Genomic DNA, 18,904 nt, shown 5'->3' with positions numbered 1-18,904 from the left:
AATATTACTTGAGCCTAACTTTACAAAATATGTGCACCATATTTGTCTGATTTTACCATTGGATTCAAATATGAACATTTTGCTGTGGTTCATATATTCGTTTAGTCATTGGTTTAAATTTGGGAGCAGAGCCTGGGGCTTTGTTTATAAAACATTCACAGGTTTAATACTGAAATGCTAAGGATTTATATTCAAGAAATTAAATTTTCCATAGAAAACTATGCCTTGTGTATCGTTGGTGGATGAGGGCCTGTTAAACATGGTTACAACAAATTAAATTTTTATTGCTGTTATTGTTATTATTATTAATCTTGTTGGTGAATTAAAATGCCGATACACTGTCAGCATTTAAGGCTCAATCAGCTGAAGCTCTGTTAGAACAATCTTGTAAAATTGAGGGAACGTAAAAATATGTATATTTCAAATCTTTTTTAGAAGAAAAAATACATTTGAAAAATGTTGTCGCCTTTGTTTCAAGGAACATCATCGTGTTGTGAAGTTGTTTTTCTTCTGAAACTTGCAGCATTCTTGCTTCACGTTAATGAACTTTAAGGATTCGAGGGTCAGAAACGGCAAGAAAGCCGTGACTTAAATAATAAAAAAGAAAATGTAAAAAAAAAAAAAGAAAAATAAGAAAAAAAGACTTTTACTGCTAAACCCTTTCAACCTCTGCCTGAGATGCGGAAAAAAGAAAGATACAGAACATATTTGGTCTATTTTTGTCCATTCCTTTTCTTTTTCCATCAGTGTCTTGTTTGTACATTAACAATGCTTTGTATGTTCATATACTGTTTACCATGAACTCTCCTGGCGAAATAATAAAATTATATTTATTTTAAAATAAAGATGTGTGCAGGTTTGTATCTTGTGCAGTTTGCTTGTAGGTATTTATTGAAAATAAAATTTTAGTTCAAGCAAAAGTACATCATACATCAATAAATCTAGCCAAAAGCCATTATTTTATCGTTTAAATCCTCACTACAGTGTTTAGCCTTGTTAGTGTGTATTTGTGTGTGGTTTAAAAACATTAATTCAGACAGGCAGGGTTTCATAGCTCACACACTAAAGACACTATCACATGACTGGAAGGGGGGGTGGTACTGAATGTAGTACTGAAGAATGTTATGTGTCAGTTTTTCAAACTTTCAGAGTTCAGGCCTAGTCTGGAACTCCTCAGCGCTTTGAAAGGTTCCATTAATATGAAACTACAGGCCAAGACTACGATTTATCGTACTTAAATACATGTAGACAAACTGTCTTATTACGGGATGCTCCTGAAAAATGCACTTCATTCCTGCACAGTGCAGAAGCAGAAACACAAGCACAAGCTTGTTTATATTTCATGTTTATTTCCAAGTTCATCTCAAAAGGTACATTTTGTCTCTTACTTTCAACAATTAAAATGTGCTGTAGCACCGCAGTCTAAATTTCTAAAAGCTGCTTAGGACAAATACATTTCAATGAAAGGAAAACAAACTGTTCATGTATAACAATAATAATAATAATAATATTAAGAATAAAAAGTGTAAAACAACTACACAGTAGAAAGCATTTAACATCACAAATAAAGAAAAATGAAACCGGGAGGGAATAAATGTACAAAAGTCTGCAGGACGAAGGACAGAATATATACCACAAGCGTGTGTTTGTTTGTGTGTGTGTGTGTGTGTGTGTGTTGGCTGCCTAGTCGAACATGTCTTCTTCATCGTCTTCATCTGATTCTGCAAAGTATTTCACCTCCTTCTTGGATCTTCCCGGTCGGTCTCTGGCTGAGTCCAATCGGCTGAAACTGTTCAGATCGTCGTCGTCGTCGGATACCGGCTTCTTCGGCTTCTGCAGGAAAAACACACATAAACACGTTACTTGTTCTGTTCGCATTAATGTATGAATCTAGAGGCCACCCAGAGGCTCCACTGTGGAGAAGAGGGAGAATATATCTCCTCTAAAGCAACAGCAGTGGCTTAATTGAGCAGCTTCCTGATGTGTACCGTGAAACTCACTCTGCTGGTCGGGGCTTTTCCAGTTTTCTTCACAGGGTTGTAATCATCCTCCTCAGAGCCAGAAGGCTTCCTCTTCCTCCCTCTGCCTTTTCCTGGGCCTTTAGCCACCGCTGGAGGCTTTTTCGCCACTGTGTCCGAGTCGGAGTCCCAGACGGAGGTGTCAGGTTTCTTGGGCTTCGCTGGAGCTTTCCGGGGTTTAGGAGGTGCATCTGACGGCTTCTTGGCTGAAAAGAGGATACAACACAGATGTGAAATCTCTCCAAATAAATCAAATGTAAAGTAACGCTCACAGTGGTGGTGATCTGAAGAGTTTAATGTCAAAACCTGCTTACTCACTTATAGTGTGGGGCTTTTTTCTAAACGTCCACAAAATAACGATGTTTATGTAATGAACCCACAATACATGAAAAAGCACACGTGTGTGTGAGAGAGAGACAGAGAGAGAGAGAGAGAGAGAGAGAGAGATTGTGGATGTGGACTGTTACCTTTCTTTGCTGCAGGTTTCTCGAAGGCAGAGCTGCTGGAGTACGATGAGAAAACTGGACCTCTGTCGTCTTCGTCGCTGTCTGACTTCACCTCTGAGGAAAACACAAGTGTTTAGAACAGATAAAAACAAGAAATAAATGACTTGTATCAATGCAGATATTCTTGCTTTTATTCAAAGGATTAATGCTTTTCTTTTCCTCATTTCAACAAACTTTCACAACACAAATGAGAAAAGAAAATATGTTAAAGACAAAACAAGATAGTTCTCAGAGGTCACACATTCGACCACACAAATCTAAATCACACACACCACTGTCGCTGCTCTTCTCAGAGTAGGCGGATTTGGAGGTGAAGATACTCCTCTCTGGCTCCTTCTTCTGCTTCACTTCTGGGGCAGAACTGGAGAAAAAGATAATGTGTATAGATTAAAAAAACAAGACTAGATTACAAAAGGGAAATAAAATATGGGGCCCATCTACAATCAGCAAATACAGTGTGTATTAAATGTGTGATCACAACCTCTGCAGAGAACAGACTTAAACGTGACACATTTCTATCTACAAAAATAATAATAATATATGTGTTAAATCCATGCAATACACAGTAAGTTGGCCTTTAAAGTTCCGTGCAGATGACGTCTGCCGTGTTTGAGGTTAGAGAAGCGAGCTTGAGGCCGGAGGGTCCCGGGAATTGAACCGATGGAAAAATTCATTCACGGCTGAAGTGCCCTTGAACAAAGAGCCCAGAAACAAAAAATACCCAAATCTTACCTAGTGTTTAACTACTTTTCTCACAGAATGACAGAGATTCAAACCCTCAATCTGCGCTGACAATTAAACAACCCTTAGTTCTGTGTCAGAGGAACCGAATACGAGGTGCCTCCTGTTTAATTGTAATCACCGATGTGCAATCTGAACTTTGCAGAGACCGTAAAATCAAGTACATACGAAGTGTGCTTCAGTTTCGGGGGGAAAATGTCATCATCATCGCCTTCTTCCTCCTCGTTGTTGTTGTTGTTGTTCTGGCTCGTGGGGAAGTTGTCTTTATAAGAGTGAACTGGAGAAGAAGGAACATCGTTCTCTTGTTCGTCTCCATCGTCTTCATCCTCCTCTTCTGAGAAATCAAAGGTGTACTTCGCCTTTACAGCTACAAGGAAAACAGAAGGTTAGACTTTTTTTGTAAGCATTTTACAAGCTTTTAGTACCCACTGTCTTAACCTCAGTTTTCTTTCTTAAAACCACCTTTAAATATAATTACATTTACATTATTAACAGTACTTTAAACATGCTCTCCATTCACTGCACAGACAATGTTAATCTCTTCATAACTCTTCATAACGTATATATACATTTTTTAAAACCCCTTTTTGACGCTTTACTGCCTGGAAACAAGTTTCTATTCCAATAATTTCAGAGCTGAGGTTTGAATATTAGAGTTGTGTGGGGATAGAGATGTGTTGGGGCAAACGGTTTCACTGTTGCACTGTACTTACATCATTCTGTGGGACATTTGTTGAGAGACGAATAGACGAGGCAGTGTGTGTGAAGGCGGTGTGTGCGTCAGTGGCCGAGGTAGGGGCTTCACATTCAGGAATGAAGCTGGAGGGTGCTAGGTCTATGAAGCCAAGTTTGCAAGGTATTTTGTTGTCGGTTTGTTTAGAGCAGAGATCGATGTGAGCAGGAATCTGGCTCAAACATCAAAACCTCAAAAACCCCAGCTGAAACCACACGGTTGCAGTTTGTTTTATGAAATGAAACCAAGAATAGTGTACAGCACACTAGTCGTGGTCACACTGTGATTACAGGGTTTTTTAATTCCCCACTATTTCTGCCTCAAATACCCTTTTGCCGTATGGAGTTTTCCATCACAAATGCCCCTAGATCTGCTGAACTTTGAGGTTATTAAGGAGATGAAATACGAAAGCTGCTAAAACGCAAGTAACTTAGCTGTGCATCGTAAATATATCACAATACTGTAAACCTCAGCAAAGTCCCCCACACAAAAGCAAGCTTTGACCAGTGACAGAGTTGAAAAATGTTCACCTAAAACAACCTAAATCACATTGGGATTGAAATATGTTTCATTTACCACATGGCACAGCACCAGAAGTTCTTGAAAATCCAATTAGCTTCTGTCTGCTTAGACCCTGGTTTCCTTTTATGAGACTTCAGAGTGATGCAAGATTCTGGCGGTCTAATGTCCGATTTATAATTGTGCTTTGACTCGACACAGAGCCCTACGCCGTTGTTAGCGTTTATACTTCTGCTTTGGCCACACCACTAGGGCTTTAACACATCTTACTCTACACTACGTACTACACAATGTAGTGGTGTAGTAGAATTACTTTTATAAATCTTTAAATTGCACTATGTAGTAAGGAGGGAGCTGTTTGGGACAGAGCAGCATTTATTACATGAGGTGCCAGGAAAGAAACAAATACAAAGCTGGCACGTTTTTCCTGCATGGTCCTGTTTCTCCTTGAGTTATTTTTTTCCCCAACCGTATTTTTCCTTTCTTTGACATTATTATTCCTCACTGACGTCCACACCATGACTGAGGAAATCTGTCATTGTGAATGTGCTGCGGTCTGTGTCTCTGTGTGTGTGGAGGAGAGGAGTTCATGTTCCTGTACTTCTTCAGTTCAACTTCAACAATGTCCCTCCTTTCTGTGTCGACGTGACTTGTTGTTACATTTCTAGAGAGCTATGCCCCTACACAAGCCCTACGCTGTAGGACCGACCCAGAAGTATAAATTGGGCTTAAGTGTATACCCTGTAAAAATAAATCAGAACTTGTAATGTAAACTCAAACACAAACCTGATGCTCTCCTGGACGTTGTATCTCGGGGAATAACGGGCTGCTCACTGTTCTCATCCAAATCACTGATTTCTGATTTCTCCTCCTCATCGTCTGACCAGGGGTTCCTCTTCTTGGCTTTTTTGGCAGGACTCTTCCCTGCTCCTGGAGCTTTCCTCTGTCTGGGAGCACCTAAAAGAACAGGATGTCACAGACAGAGTTCTTCCAAGTCATTTCCATACTTATTAACTCACCTTCTCCATTACTCATTACATAGTCATGCACCTCTATTAGGTTTTAAAAATAAGCAGTGCTCATACAATATCAGACGATGTATATATTTGCATTAGTGCTGGCAGATACGAGCACAAATCAATATCACACTGTACCACGATTACGTTTAATGAACGAATACTTTGTTGTTGTATTTTTGACCCTCACAGTTCAGTGACGAGGCTTGTGCTGTAAATATGGTCCTCTATTTAAGCTGGGATATTTTTCTAATGTCGCTGAGAATGTGTTTCTCTCTTGTTTTTTGAGCACTGTTTATATTTGGTGTGAGATTGTGCTTTGGTCGTTTTTTTTGTCAGCGTTTACATCTGACTTCTTTTTGTTTAGTGTCATCTTAATTAAATTCAAAACACGGCACGTCCAAAGCATAAACACTGATTTTCTTTGCTATAAGCTGCTCGGTTGGCCTCTGCGTTTAGGTTCTCCTGCAGTGTGGTTTTAAAGGGACAGTACATGAACACACAGTGAGGACATAACACAATAAACAAACAAAAAAAAAGTAAAAAAAAAAAAATTATATAATCGATACAGACAAGATTATATCCTTAGTTCGGAATGTCGATTAATTTTGATTAATTTTCAATCAATTGCACAGCCCTAGTTTGCATTAATAAGGGACTGAACTCGTGCTTTGCTGCAACTACCTCGAACCTTAAAAACTTCGCTTTTTTGTACTGTGCTTCCTATTCCTCTCTTAAAATTATAGCAAAGGAAACTTTAATTGCTGTAAATGTTAATCAGAAAGAAGTATTCATTTGTCCAACTAAAAATTAATGATACTGAGCACTGTTGTAAAATAATGGACCTTCATTGGTAGGACATTTTAGTAACTGGACCTCAACTGTAACTAATAGCCCCTTCTATAAAACATCTGCTGCTTAGCTCTAATGAGAATAACTGAATGTTTTACCGGGTTCCTTCTTCTCTTTCTTCACTCGTGGAGCCTTGGGTTTGGTTCCGGGGTTGGGGAGGCCAGATGGAGAGATGAGGGTGTTTTCTCCTGCAGCTCCGTTAGAGTCCACCACAGCGTCTTCGTCAAACTCAATCTTCATTGCAAGGTCTGCATCACTCTGGAGGATAATTCAGGCAGTTGAATGAACATAGAATAATTGTGACGTTTAAAAGGTTAACAATCTGCTCACACTCACACAGGTACAGCTTAAATGTACAGTGTTTAAGAATGAGTGGCATCTTGTGGTGAGGTTGAAGATTGCGACAAACTGAGTACCCCTCCCTCACCCCTCTCTGTCCAAGCTGCTGCCTCAGCATGAAAGTCATTCTCAGTGTGAGAGCCACCCTCTGGAGCGGGTGTAGGCTCCCTGTATAGATATGAAAAGCTCTTTCTTACCCTACATTCACATAATACAGCAAAGCAGCCAGTACTCATTCAATTTAATTGAGAACCAGCGATTATTGAGTTGAGTGGAGTTTAAGTTTCCGAAGTCATTAACTCTGCCAATGTGAAAACGTGCCACTTACACCATTCCTAGGTATTTGCTCCTATGAGAGATGACTGAGAAGACATTTCCCAGTTCTGTATGATATGCCTTTACAGTGTTTTCACCATAAAAAGATGGCAGCAGTCTTAAAATTACATTAATTACAAATTATAATCAGTAAAGTATGTCAGTGATGTAAATGAAACCATGGCAAGCCAAATGGAACTATTCTCTGGAGCATGAACTGATTCAATCAGAGTTAACAAACCAATTTGATGGTTTGTTGCTTCGGTACTTAATAACCCTCACCTTCTTCTTCTTGGTCATCTTTTTGGAAGCGTCAGCCTTCATGGCGAGTGTGATCTGGGGCTCGACTCTGCGTCCGAAAGGCGAGGGGAGAGTCTCCTCCAGCTGGATCTTCTTCACTTTGGGTTTTCCAACCTTCCCCTTAACCAACTTCACACCTTTACCCTGGCTGGCGTTCTCTCGCTCCTGTTCCTCCACTCGCTAAGAGGGAAAGAAAGAAAAATACAGACTGATTTTATTAGTACACACAGATTTACAAATGCCAAAACATACACAATGATCTTATCTCATGTATTTTCTATCAGGGCCTTATCTGATCTCAGATGACATTCGGAATCATTACGTATTGATCTAAAGTCATGGAATTGTCAAATAAATAGCATTTGTGCTGCTGTTCATTCCTCCTTGTTTTATGTGTTAATCTTGTGTTATGCTCTACTTCAGATCAAATTTATTTGTATAGCGCGTTTTTACAACTTTACAGAATTCCAGTAAAGACAAAGTTTTAACATGAAACGTAAACCCCCAGGAGAGCGAGGCCAAGGGCGACAGTGGCACAGAGAAACTCCCTCAGAGCTGAGGAAGAAACATTGCGAGGAACCAAGGCTCACACGGGGGACATGCCCTCCTCTGGTCAATCTGCCTACAAAAGGGACCCTATACTATTACATAAGTCTGCTGTTATGCACATGTGTACTGATATAATCATTCATTGCCCCAGATATAATCACAGTAGTAATAATAGATATAAGCAATTACTATATTATATATTATATTATATAATAATAATAATAATAGCAATAGTCATAATTGTAGTAATAGTTAAGTGTCCATGAAAACCTCAATGGAGGGTGGGCAGCTAGCCAATTACTTCCATTCTTCCTGCGCTTCCATTCAGTAGACACTTTTTAAAATATTCCTCAAGTACAAAGACGTTTCATCGTGTAAGAAAGACCGTAATTGCTGAAATACACAAGTAAACAAATGATCTTTGAACACTGACAATCCAACAATCACATACACACACACACACACACACACTCACATCCAGCTCCTCAATGAAAACAGCCAGGTCCTCTCTCCACAGATCTTCTGAAACTTTCCTCTGAAGGTCGTTCAGCTCTGCTTTCTGCATTTACAACACACATACAGCAGTTATTGTCCACAGAGTAAACTCCTCTGGCTTTTCTGGTTATTTAATACCTACATTACTTAAGTTTCTCAAAACCAGGCAAGTCAAATGAATAGCACCTCATTTATCAAATTCTTTACTGAAGAATTTATCTGTTATTTTGATCCACTTTGCTGGATGATTGGAAGAAATTTTAAGATGAAGTCAGAGGTTAAGTTTCAGAGTTGCAAAATGTGTCTAAAAATTTTAAATAAAATGTAATTTGTGAAAATACATTGGAATTGCATCCTGTTACTTCCTGCTGCCGCGTACCTTCATGTCTCTCTGTTTGAGAAGCTCCTCCACCTTCTCCTTGGTCAAGCACCACAGAGGCATGTTGAGTATGTAGTTGAAGTTTGGCCCTGAAGACGAGCCAGAGTCTATCGAACTGTCGCTCTCATTTCCGTCGTGATCCTCTTCCTCCAGAGCCTGAGAGAAGTCATTAAAAGGAGGAGGAATTCACCCTTTCTATTTGGTTACAACAGGGTCTTTAAGTGTCAGACTGAATGAGAGAACAGCACTTAGAAATCACTTTTAAAAATCCATACGATCAAGGAGAACATCTGGAAACAAACTTTGTTCTTCACACTCCCTCACAACACAGCTACTACTTTCTAGAAAAACAAAATCCTTTTACTTTTGCAGTACTTAGGTTTTTGAATGTACAGTAAATATATAACATTTTATACAAGCACCACGCTTATTGAGAAGAAAGCTTTAAATAATTATAACAACATTAAGTGGCTAAGATTTTTTGCACAACACTGTATAATGTATACCTTCTCCTGGGCTTTGTTCCAGGCCACCACTGGGTCAGATTCATATCCTCTCTGCACCAGCATTCGGATCAGATCTCTCTTACTCTTGTTCTCTAGAAGAGAAAAGAATTCACACTTACAGTGAGCCAAAGTGTGTGCATTTGACAATGCTGCAATATAGCTTTGGAGTTCCTGAGTGGATGAGAAGAAGCACTGCTATGAAAATGTGAAAATAATCCAGGGCTTGTGAGAATAAAGCTTCAAAATGTAGAATATATTTAAGCCTAAAGCATTAATATACACAACAGGAGATTAAACCGTTAGAGCCAAATTAGACTAGTGTTAGTGGTAAATGTGGATCAGACACAGCAATGACTCTGGAGTTTGTAAACACTGTGTCCACTCTGGTAGACAAACAGGACACTGTTGGCTGGAGGTTTTTGGTTGGTGGAATATTCTTAGTCCAGCAGTGACACTGTGGAGGTTAGAAAACTCCAGCAGCACTGCTGTGTCTGATCCACTAGTACCAGCACAATGTCTGTGTGACTGTAGCACTGAGAATGATCCGCCACCCAAATCATAGCTGCTCTGTGGGGGTCCTGAGCATGTTAGAACAGGGTGAAAGAGGTATTACAGTTTCATCATAAAGAACTACAAAATGCACCCATAGAGAGAGGTCCAGCTGAGAGAGAGGGGGGGGTGGGTGCTGACACAAAAAGTTACAGCTCATCAGTGTATACTGCCCACCTCTACTGTAACACACCTGTTCATATTAATAATCTGTATACCAAGTTACTCCGGTGTGAAAGATTCATTTAACACATGGGAATCGAATCAAACAAACTTCTAAAACCAACAAAAGGCTGAGATTTGTAAATGAATATAAAGAGGGAGCAAGTTCTCTCACCGATTGAAAGCTTTCCTTCGATCTTCTCGAGCACGAATCGAGCCTGGTTGGAGAGTTTTGCTGACTCTGCGCCCAGGCTGCCGACCAGCCAGTCCTTCCTCAGTTTGTAATAGTGCAAACGCAGCTCAAAGAACTCCTTCAGAATATCCTGCACAGACTCGTAGCGCTTCAGACAGCCCATGTGATCAAACAGCACCTAAAGCACAAAGAGAGAAAGAAAGAGCAAGCAAAAGAGAGAGAGGGAGAGAGAGAAAGAGAGAGAGAGGGGACACTTTAACTTTCAGACTTTCAGAAAACTCTTTCCTGACTAAAAAGATGCACAGCGCAGCACAGAGAGTGCAGCACAGATGAGGAAACAAGAAGCGCATGCTAAAAAAAAAGTTTAAAAAGACACGATTTCAAGTTAAAAACCCATGACTGCGCATTTCCTATGAGCACAGTGTCCTCAAGTTCAGCTGAATACTTCTGAAGATTTTAATGCTCCTTCCATCGCAATTTATGTCCATATTTGCAACGAATATTAAAACTAGGGCTCTGATTTTGTGGTCAAAAATTAATGAATTAATTAATCAAAAATAATTTTGAGTGTCACATGGATAAGAAGCCAACAGGTGATATCATTTTACATTTTAATTCTAGGGACAGGTTTTTCAGTCAAATTTCACAGGGATTAGGACGGGGGCGGGCTGGAGATGGAGAGAAATTGAGAGTTTTAAGACATAATTTCTACATCTGTAACTTTGAGCAAAGAGGCTTTTATGGGAGATGAATCAATGGTCAGAAGATTAACTTCAATTCTAGCCGAGCAGATTCCTGACCATTTACAAAGTTATAAGCATTCATTCATTAATTTATTGTCTGTAACCCTTATCCAGTTGAGGGTGGCGGTGGGTCCGGAGCCTACCTGGAATCAACGGGCGCAAGGGGGGAGCACACCCTGGAGGGGGCGCTCGTCCTTCACAGGGTGACAAACACTCACACATTCACTCACACACTCAAACCTACGGACACTTTTGAGTCTCCAATCCACCTACCAACATGTTTTTGGAGCGTGAGAGGAAACCATAGCACCCGGAGGAAACCCACGCAGACACAGGGAGAACACACCACACTCCTCACAGACAGTCACCCGGAGAAAACCCACGCAGACACAGGGAGAACACACCACACTCCTCACAGACAGTCACCCGGAGAAAACCCATGCAGACACAGGGAGAACACACCACACTCCTCACAGACAGTCACCCGGAGGAAACCCACGCAGACACAGGGAGAACACCCCACACTCCTCACAGACAGTCACCCGGAGGAAACCCACGCAGACACAGGGAGAACACACCACACTCCTCACAGACAGTTACCCAGAGAAAACTCACGCAGACACAGGGAGAACACACCACACTCCTCACAGACAGTCACCCGGAGGAAACCCACGCAGACACAGGGAGAACACACCACACTCCTCACAGACAGTTACCCGGAGAAAACCCACGCAGACACAGGGAGAACACACCACACTCCTCACAGACAGTCACCCGGAGAAAACCCATGCAGACACAGGGAGAACACACCACACTCCTCACAGACAATCACCCGGAGGAAACCCACGCAGACACAGGGAGAACACCCCACACTCCTCACAGACAGTCACCCGGAGGAAACCCACGCAGACACAGGGAGAACACACCACACTCCTCACAGACAGTTACCCGGAGAAAACCCACGCAGACACAGGGAGAACACACCACACTCCTCACAGACAGTCACCCGGAGCGGGACTCAAATTCACAATATCCAGGACCCTAGAGCTGTGTGACTGTGATACTACCTGCTGCGCCACCGTGCCGCCCAAATTATATTTCAATGAAATGTTTTATAAAAAAAATACATATTGATGTTTCTGAAGGAGTATTTCAAGCATGTTGTGAGCTTTAAAATATGAACGGATTATGATTTATTAGGTGATTTAAATAGGTGTAAAAGCTTGTTTTGTGTAACGTACCACTGTAAATAAAGATCCAAACATTCTCTTACTCTTTTGTCATTTTATGGTAACTTTTGTGTAGTATAAAAAATAACCATTTAGATTTTATTAAACAGGAAAAAAACTAAAAATGAAAAGTGTGAAAAGTGAAGAGTTTATTAGGCGCTGCGTTCCTTCTGAGCTCCATCAGAAAAAACCTGCAGAAGACTGTGATGTGTTAGTTCTGTTCTTGGGGATAATACTGTGTCCAAAGGTCCGTGTGAGTGTGGGTTTAGACCATTTACAGATGGAGAATTCTATGATAGTGGCTGTGAACCAAGCGAATTAATACTCAATATTTATGTTATTTTTTGTTGAATGACAATTGTGATTTTTAATACTGTTAACATTTTCCATAAAATGACAAAAGAGCATGTTGTTTGAATTCTGAATTACAATTATACATTACACAAAAACATCAACTCATTTGTCGTTCTAACGGATTTTGTAAAAAATGACATTCATTCCTCGCACTAATCCATTTAAACAGTCCTGCACATCAATTTCCAGAAGCTCTCACCATTGAGTTGCAGGTGAGAGAAGACTGCAGCTTGAAGACTTTGTGAAGACCTGCCGCCTCGGCCTGGGCCAGCTTCTCCTCCGTCATTCGGACCACAAACTTCACTGTGGTATCTGTGTGGTACTCTTTATAATCGTTTATTAGCGCAGGGGTCTTCTCTGTGCCCTGCAACATGGGCTCCAAGACTGATTCCTTATAAACCTGCACAAAAAAACAAGGACAATCAGTTAAGATCAGTTCACCAGGGTTTTTTAGAAACTGTGTCCCAGTCTCAATTAAGAAAGTTGGATGATGGTTTCAACTTAATGTTAGCATAAGCTATAATATTCAACAACTAAAAATAACAAGTCAACAGCATTATAGTTCAAATCCCCAGAGCAGGGCTACGAAGTATTGAAGATAATGACTTTATTAATCATCAGTTCAGCAGCAGGAGGTCTGTGCTGCCCCAGCTGTAGGATGATTTGTTACAGACTGTAATAGCTGTGAAAATAAATGTCCTCACACGCCTCTGCTTGTCTCCGTGTCTGAGTTATTATTCCTTTGTGTAACCTTACCAAAAAAGTGACTTTGCTAAACTAAATCATACCTGTGTCCAGGTGCGAATTGGAAGCTCTGTGATTTCAATGGTGTTTTTATCCAGCACAGACACCTCACCACTGACCATATACTGATTCTGCCCCAGCTCATGGATCACTCCTTTGAAATTCTTGTAGCTGGGCAGCTGCCCAAGGACAAACAGAGACAAAAGAGGGAGGAAAAGAGAGAGAGAATTCACAACATTAGTTTATCTCAAAACCCACACTCAAAAAGCAAGGAAATATCTGAGCATCTCAGCTACAGTTTTCAATACAATAAATCAAACATTAGTTGTCTATTTTTTGGAATCTACACCAAGGAAGGAGCATATGCAAATAAAAAGTTTCCAATATGTCAATGCCCAAACAACCAAGCAACCAAACAAGAGGGTAGAGGAGCGTACAGCCCCTCGGCATTGGGCTATGGAGCAGTAGAACGGTGACGGCGCAACGCCTACTTTCAAAACAACACGTGATTTCAAAACTAATCATCCATCATCAACACCAGTCCTCACGAATGCTACTGTGGCTGAATGCCTTCAAACCCTCAGAGAAAATGTTCCAACATTTAGTTGCCTTCCCAGAAGAGTAGACGCTGTCACTGCAGAGAAGAGAAACACACCCCTGACGCTTTATTACACACGTCTGGAGGTATACTGTGTGTGAACAGAGTCTCTAACCATGGGTAAAGGATCCTGATGGTCAAGCATGCGGTTGATATTGTTGACAATTTCTCTGGGGTCGTAATTCGGGATCTTGCACGCCCAACCAGTGCCGATACCCTCGGCTCCGTTCACCAGCACCATCGGGATTATGGGGATGTACCACTCTGGCTCCACTTTCTGGTTGTCATCGTAAAGGAACTTCAGTAGATTGGAGTCGACACCTGGAAACAGGAGCTTTGTCAGGGGACTGAGAGAGAGAGAGAGAGAGAGAGAGAGAGAGAGAGATTTAATATAATATTTAAACATATAAGATAATAGTAATATTGCATAAGTTATAAAATCATCATTTTGGTTGTGTAATAAACACATGCTCTTTCAGAATCTAAACTTATGGGGTTAGTTTCCTGGTGTCATGCTTTTGCCTTGTTTTCCTGTCTTTGTGGCTTCTGAGTCTGCCATGTACCTAATGAGCAGTCTTGTTTTGTTCCAGTCTCCTCCCTAGTGTCCGCCTTAGCTCCACCTTGTCGTGTGTCGCCCCACCTGTGTCTCCTTAGTTTCATCCATGACGGTTACGTGGCGTTTCAAACCCGATAATTAGCGTCCACCCCACACTACAGGAACATATTCCTGTTACGTATTTATGATTCACAACCTGACTGCTCTGGGAGGAGATTGGAGGAGTGAAGATTGGATTATAGACTCCCCACACTGCAGGATAATCTGGGAAGATAATCATTTACGATCACCCTAAAATCAGGGACCTCTTGCAATTGTCAGGAGGACTGAATCAGCCTCAAAATCAGCTCCGGTTATTCTGCGGTGTAGGCCAGGTTTAAGCCATAAGCCACAAAGCACTGTGATTTTATTTAAATCAAAAAGCCACAGCACACACTGACAAACCTCAGCATAGTGAAGATGTAACGAGGACTGGCTGCGTCTTTTCCTCCGTTGATGCGTGTACCGAACTGACCGAGTGGCTGCAGGAGGTTCACATTGTTGCTGCCCACAAAGTTCTGGGCCAAGTTCACGATCGTCATCATCAGAGCTTGCTGAGAAAAAAGTGGTTGATAGGAAGCTTTTAAATTTTTCAGTGAAAATAAAGTATTTTAATGCACTTGAAATCAAGACATACTCAAACAATACCAACAAACCATTAAATAGGCAAGTAATGCATGCATCTTGGTTAAAATCACATAGGGAATACAGCAGGGACTTATTAATACACTAAATTTGGTTTTATACATCACAGTGATGCCTTGGCTCTGATTAAAGTTATTAAAATGCATTCACCCCCTTCTCAACCTTGCCTCGCTGACTCAAGCTAAAGGGGGTACAGCTTTACATTTCACATTTTTAAAGAGACACTTTAGTGCCACTGTTTCACACACACCTCGCCGTGATGGTATGCAGACATTTCTGCCACTGAACCAGCCAGCTGAGCCACTTTCACCTCCCGCTTATCATTCCTCTTCATACAGGTGAACAGCACCTTCCTTTGACCTGGCTTTAGACCTACACACACACACACAAAAATAAGTTCAGATCATTCTACTCAGGATGTTACATATAAATAAAAAATTGCATGTAGCTGTGTATCTAAAACCACGCAGGAGACTCACCATCAACGAGGGATGGAATGGATCTCTCATTGTCGGAGTTGGAGAAAAGGATCAGCTCTTTGTTGATGAAGTCATTGTAGGACAAGTGTCTCGTTGCCGTGCCGTACAGAAATTGCTGCAACATACACGTGAAGGTTTTGTTTAAAAAACGTAAAACATTTCTGAGACTCTGCCGAGTGTGAAACTTCATCTGACCGATGATGCCAACACTGAACCCCAAGTGTAAGAGCATAAAAATACTTTTTCTGTGGGTGTTATTACTAAGAATAATGCTTGCATGTGACATTTCCCCCCCAGAGGGATTGTCATTCATTTCCATAAATCTCCTAAAGGCACTTTTCTTGCTTTAAAAGGCCCTTAATTGGAAGTGTGGAGTGACTGACTGGTCTCACCTCGGGCAGACCGTGCATCCTCCTCTGGCGCCTGTCTTCCATGAAATTAGTCAACCACTCTTTCCTGTCATCTGTCTTCTTCTTGCTGAAGGCCTGAACAGACGAGAAAGCAGAAAAATAGTATCTCATCGTCCTCTGGTTGAGTTTAAATAGCAGTAAAGGGAGGAAAATGTTTAAACAAACCAGTGGAGATTATTATATTATATAAAAACTTAATATAAAAAACGTGATTTTGGGCCGAAAGTCTAATCAGCTCCACTGCTTTTCAAGGCAATGTTAAATTTTCTATATATGCACACTCGTTATAGCCTCACAACAACTCATTTACGCATTAATGACACCTTTTGTTGCTTACACTGTAAATAGATCTGCCTTAATCAGTATTAAACCCAACGAGGATAAATCAGGTTTGATTGGTGCTAACATAACACAGATAATAACATTGAAGTGAAAGCTGAAATCTGTATTTACTTACAATCGTAATTAATAAGGAAAATATTTTGTTAATGTACTTCAATATTAGGATTAGATCAAGGCATGGTCCCTCTCATACAAGTGAGTTCAGAGAATATTTGTATAATATTATGTAAGTTTATTCTCAATATGGAGATATACCAAAGTAATGGCGGCATCGTCCTCCGTGCCTCCGTATTTGAACATAATCCGATGTCTCTCCATGTCTGCGAAGTACTCCTTTGCCTCTTTGCTGGTGCTGGTACCCAAACCTACAAGAGTACAAGAATAAATACAGAAAAACACAATTGTCAGGGTCTGGAAAAGCAAGGGGACCCTAATGAGGTAAACCTTTTAGTTCCATCGCTGTAATTTTCACTCTTTAGCTTAATTTATAAGCCCCAGTCACACAACAGAACAAGTCCAAAATGACTCAAAGATATGTGGCTCTGGAGCCCTCCAACCCACACACTGTCGAATAAGACCACCCAGTCAGTTTTCTGTGGACTGCTTAGATCTGAAAACATGGGATAATACAAGTCGTTGTGATCCTGCTCCGCTGACATCAAGTGCAGAGATTTTAGAATCGCACGGCCCCCTCATCTGAGTCCAATCACAGCGCTGAACCCGTGTTTATGTGACAGTGCAAAGATGAGGTTAAACACAGCAAAACAGACACAACGAGCACGGAGGAATAACAGCACTGAGTAAAAATGGAGAAAACGAGAACATAGAAGAAAGAGAACTGAGCAAAAACAGCCAAAAACCAGAGCTTCTGCTCCTCGCTTCTCACTGCTGTGTGCTTGGGGTCGGGGGGAACAGCGAGCGGCTCACTATCATTTAAAGGAGAAGGTGCTGAAAGCAGGAGTTCTGAACAGGGCTGTTTACACAGGGGGAGAACACTGCTGTGAGAACACTGTGTGTGGGGGGGGGGGGGGGGGGGCAGTATATGTCCATTTTAAACACCACTACATGTTCACCTTATATAAACTTATGATAAATACGATATTGCTTTCCAGACACAGCACGCCCCTGAACAGCATGAAGCTGTTACAGAAAATGAATGAATAAATAAATTCATGAAAATAAAACAAACCTTTGTAGTACTTTATGTGCCATGTTTTGTAGTTTTCTGTTTGTTTTTTCCACTCTTCAAACTCTGGAATGCTGTAGAAGGAAAGTTCCTGCTTGTTCTTGTTGGCCTATGATCCGTATTGGAAAAAAGAGTGATTAAAAATATGTAACATTTATCTTATGCACTAAAATCAGAAAGATTATTTCAAATCTGAGGTTCGCACTTTGACAATAGGGGTGATAAATTCCTCTAGGAATGTGTGCTTCAGCAGCGAAGGCCAGTTGTGGTGGAAGAAGTTGATGAGGAGGCCTTTAATGTGAGAACCGTCTTGATCCTAAGGACAAAAACACAGAGAATCACAAAAAAATTATGAGGTTTTTACAGTGCATCGTGCTCAAAAATCTGTAAAAATCTGGAGCTGTCCTTCAGCAAAGAGAACAGCCCCAGCTACTTAATATAAAGTATATTTCTTTGGCCGAAAAGACAGAAAAATTAAGTGAAATAATTAAGACAACTCACCTGATCCGTCATGATCATGATTTTTCCATAGCGGAGGGATTTCAGTGACTCTGGGTCTTCGTAACTCTTCTTATACTGAAGCCCCACAATCTTAATTATGTTGTTGATTTCTGCATTCTCCATGATCTATAAACACAACACAAAACTGTAACTATATACAAATTACCATAAAACGTGCCTCCTTATACTATTTCTGGAACTTAAAGAGAATGTCCACAATTGTGGGGAAAGGCAGCTCTAAGCTCAGTGTGTTTTAAGGTGGAGCGGTGTGTTTGAGGAGAATAAAGGCTGTTGATTGTTTTGTGTTGAAGTGTAAATTGTAAGTGTTTATTCACTGTTTGAATTCCCACAGAAACTCATTTGTAACTCAAGTTGTTTCGTTTTTAGTGCTGTCGCTAATGCAGCGATCTCCTGAGATTGGAGATATTTCCACCTTAAGGTGTTTTGCTGAAACAGCAAAAATAAGTCAGTGTTACCCCCCTATGGAGCAGGAATAGAGCAACAACCTCACTTCATCTCTCTGTCGTGTAAAACAACTCTAGATGAGCCATGAGAAGGGGGGGGGGAGAGAGAGAGAGAGAGCGAGAGAGAGAGAGCCTAGCATACCAGACCCAGACTGAGCCCGTTTGTTTTTTCATTCATTTGCAGATACGCACAAACAGACTGGAGAGCTGCAAGTGGTGAGGAAACATCTTCTGAAATTTATAAAAAGTGCCTCTGAATTACAATCATGGACTATGCCTTTAAGACAAAGCATGAGAGTATGCTACCAACAATATATATAAACATCTACATGACCAAAAGTATCCAGACAGCTCTATTGACAGTGAAAAGAGCTACTTTAATATAAGCCTTAATATAAACTGTACCTACAAACTCCTCATTAATCACTTTTATTTCAGAAAA

At 40.8% G+C, this 18,904-nt stretch overlaps 1 protein-coding gene across 1 annotated transcript in view; it reads right to left on the bottom strand.

Moving 5' to 3' along the window:
* Positions 1–1,348: 1,348 nt before the first annotated feature.
* The window catches only part of top2b (DNA topoisomerase II beta), a 35,811-nt gene continuing 18,255 nt past the window's right edge, over positions 1,349–18,904 (bottom strand). Inside the window, exons 13-35 of the mRNA XM_066675043.1 lie at positions 17,999–18,124; positions 17,703–17,813; positions 17,501–17,606; positions 16,567–16,676; positions 15,952–16,044; positions 15,560–15,674; positions 15,331–15,452; positions 14,841–14,989; positions 13,956–14,187; positions 13,287–13,421; positions 12,698–12,898; positions 10,155–10,350; positions 9,269–9,360; positions 8,763–8,918; positions 8,364–8,447; positions 7,322–7,519; positions 6,484–6,643; positions 5,304–5,474; positions 3,434–3,632; positions 2,797–2,885; positions 2,486–2,578; positions 2,001–2,224; positions 1,349–1,833 (exon numbers count right to left, since the gene is read on the bottom strand). Of these exons, the coding sequence (XP_066531140.1) occupies positions 1,684–1,833; positions 2,001–2,224; positions 2,486–2,578; positions 2,797–2,885; positions 3,434–3,632; positions 5,304–5,474; positions 6,484–6,643; positions 7,322–7,519; positions 8,364–8,447; positions 8,763–8,918; positions 9,269–9,360; positions 10,155–10,350; positions 12,698–12,898; positions 13,287–13,421; positions 13,956–14,187; positions 14,841–14,989; positions 15,331–15,452; positions 15,560–15,674; positions 15,952–16,044; positions 16,567–16,676; positions 17,501–17,606; positions 17,703–17,813; positions 17,999–18,124 (3,312 nt within the window). The 3' untranslated portion in view covers positions 1,349–1,683. The remainder of the gene's footprint in view (positions 1,834–2,000; positions 2,225–2,485; positions 2,579–2,796; positions 2,886–3,433; positions 3,633–5,303; positions 5,475–6,483; positions 6,644–7,321; positions 7,520–8,363; positions 8,448–8,762; positions 8,919–9,268; positions 9,361–10,154; positions 10,351–12,697; positions 12,899–13,286; positions 13,422–13,955; positions 14,188–14,840; positions 14,990–15,330; positions 15,453–15,559; positions 15,675–15,951; positions 16,045–16,566; positions 16,677–17,500; positions 17,607–17,702; positions 17,814–17,998; positions 18,125–18,904) is intronic.

This window comes from Hoplias malabaricus, chromosome 6 (assembly GCF_029633855.1).
Source record: "Hoplias malabaricus isolate fHopMal1 chromosome 6, fHopMal1.hap1, whole genome shotgun sequence".
NCBI lineage: Eukaryota > Metazoa > Chordata > Actinopteri > Characiformes > Erythrinidae > Hoplias > Hoplias malabaricus.
The sequence above is the reverse complement of the archived record's forward strand: the minus strand, read 5'-3'. Positions and strand labels throughout refer to the sequence as shown.